The sequence below is a fragment of the Sinocyclocheilus rhinocerous genome, unplaced genomic scaffold (assembly GCF_001515625.1).
Source record: "Sinocyclocheilus rhinocerous isolate Xijiao unplaced genomic scaffold, SAMN03320098_v1.1 scaffold409, whole genome shotgun sequence".
Taxonomy (NCBI): Eukaryota; Metazoa; Chordata; class Actinopteri; order Cypriniformes; family Cyprinidae; genus Sinocyclocheilus; species Sinocyclocheilus rhinocerous.
In genome coordinates this window covers 395,016-397,436 of record NW_015635191.1, presented here as the reverse complement: position 1 = coordinate 397,436, position 2,421 = coordinate 395,016, and the positions used below count along the sequence as shown (strand labels likewise).

The window sequence follows — 2,421 nt, the reverse complement described above, 5'->3', positions numbered from 1 at the left end:
CAAATATTGTCCTATCCTAACAAACCATACATCAATGGAAAGATTATTTATTCAGCTTTCAGATGACGAATAAATCTCAATTATCAAAAAATTGACCCTTATGACTGGTTTTGTGCTCCAGGGTCACACAGGGTGTGTTTCTTTCCTGTGTTGATGTATTTTCTACTGAAACAGAGAGTCGTGTGGGACATGCAGTATTTAAGGGCTCATGTTTTTTAACCCTCTGGCGTTGTTTGGTAATTTAGACCGAAAAAAAAAAACGTTTGGAAATTTAAAAAATCGCTACTTCATCGGAAACTCTGTTGCTATGGTGACTTCTGTGGCAGTTGCTATGTGACACCCCCCCCACAAAAAAAGTCAGCTTGCTACTGAAGTGTGTTTGTCGCTCCTGTGTGTCTGATCTGGTCTTCTCTTTCAGGTTATGATAAAGCCGCCACTATTGCAAAGACGGCGCACAAAGAAGGCTTGACTCTGAAAACCACGGCCGTCAAGCTGGGCTTCCTGACAGACGAGCAGTTTGAGCAGTGGGTGCGACCGCAAGACATGCTGGGACCCAAATAGATCAGAACCACGGGACGCCTGGCTAAAGGTCACGGGAATGATGCGTTTGTAGAATAAAACACCCGTTTCATTCAAATGCATTGGTCCTGTGCGTATTTCTGTAATTTAATTACAGTTACTACTTATGTAATTGAACTTTTATACACTAGTGGATTTAACATCAAAATTTAAAGTCTAACCTTAAAATGCATGCTTTTATGTAAAGTTCGTTGTGTAACGAGATCATCAGTAGCATCTGCTGATGTGTGCACTTACATTTATTCATTTGACAGACGCTGTGTTTTCAGGGTTTAATATTTGATCAGTGTTTGTGCTCCCTAAACCTCACAGAAATATATCCATCCCCAAATCAAGAGTATAACATAATGGGAAATATGTTTACTTTTAAGTACTCTTAAAAAAAATTAAGAAAATAATTTAAAACACATATGTATAAAAATATATATCTATCTATACCTATATATATATATATATATATATATGTTGCTCACAGAAACACATTTATTTGCTGGGTGAATCTCACTAAACCAGTAAAGAAAATTCTAATTATATTTCATTTCAAAATCAAAAGAAAATTACATTTTGCATGAGGAAAAATATATATATATATTTTTTGCATAATAATGTATTTGTTCTTTCCCCCCAATATTCTCTGTAATATAAAGAAAAAAAGATTTATATTTGTTGCATTTCCTTTCATTTCCAAATTAAGTATTAATACTATTATATAGATGAATATTTTAAAATTAGTTATATTTGTGTTTTAATTCTAGTTAAACCTTTTGTATTTTTGTTATGAGGTTTTGTCATTATTAGTAATTGATGTCTTTTTTATTAGTGCTGTCAAACGATTAATCGCGTGCAAAATAAAAGTTTTTGTTTACATAATATATGTGTGCTGTGTATATTTATTATGTATATATATAAACACACACATGCATGCATACATTTCAGAAAAATATGTTTATTAAATATATTTATTTGTAATATAAATTATATAAATATAGACGTAAATATTTTCGAAATATATGCATGCATGTGTGTGTATTTATATATATATACATACCAAATATACACCGTACACATATATTATGCAAACAAAACTTTTATTTTGGATGCGATTAATCGTTTGACAGCACTATTAATTTTATTTATAGTTTTAGTTATTTTAGTATATCAAGTTAAACTAAATGAGAATGAGAAGTGTTGCTTTGGCAACTAGAATCTAAAATAAAGTTTCATTTTAGTTAGCATTTATTATTTCTAGTTAACTGTAGTAACCGTGTTCACGTCTCAGAAACAGGCCGGGCTTGTTTAATATTGTGTGAGATGTGAGCAGGTTTCCTCTGATGATGATGATGATGATGATGATGATGATCCTCACAGAAGTGGATCTTCCTGAACTCATCTCTGGCATTTCTCTTGCTCTGCTGCTTCCTGACTGGTATGTTAATGTCTGTGAGTTCATTCCCAGCATGCCGCGGGGCGGCGGGGGTCAGAGCAGCATATGGTCACGACAGGAGAGAAGCTCCTTCAGGAGACGCAGGCTCCAGATCAGTGTGTGTTTGGCTTCAGATCAGTGTGTAACGAGACACAGCTGCTCATCTGACCACACTCAGCACACCGGGGCTAGTTGTCACATGGGGAAGCAGTCACACAGTCTGTATCTCAGTTACACACACACACTTGTTTCTTCTCCAACAGTGGTTGTGTATATTGGTTTTAAAGTTACACTCTCAGAAAAAAGGTACAAAAGGTGTCACTGGAGCAGTACCTTTTATAAGATACAAATATAGAGGCTTTAGGTACAAAGGTGTGCTTTTGAAATGGTACCGCTTGTACCTTTTTTTCTGAGAGTCT

At 34.7% G+C, this 2,421-nt stretch overlaps 1 protein-coding gene across 1 annotated transcript in view; it reads left to right on the top strand.

The window, feature by feature from the left end:
- LOC107746762 (fumarate hydratase, mitochondrial) overlaps positions 1 to 637 on the top strand; it is an 11,057-nt gene extending 10,420 nt beyond the window's left edge. Inside the window, exon 10 of the mRNA XM_016561056.1 lies at positions 419 to 637. Within this exon, the coding sequence (XP_016416542.1) occupies positions 419 to 561 (143 nt within the window). The 3' untranslated portion in view covers positions 562 to 637. The remainder of the gene's footprint in view (positions 1 to 418) is intronic.
- The last annotated feature ends 1,784 nt before the right edge of the window (positions 638 to 2,421 follow it).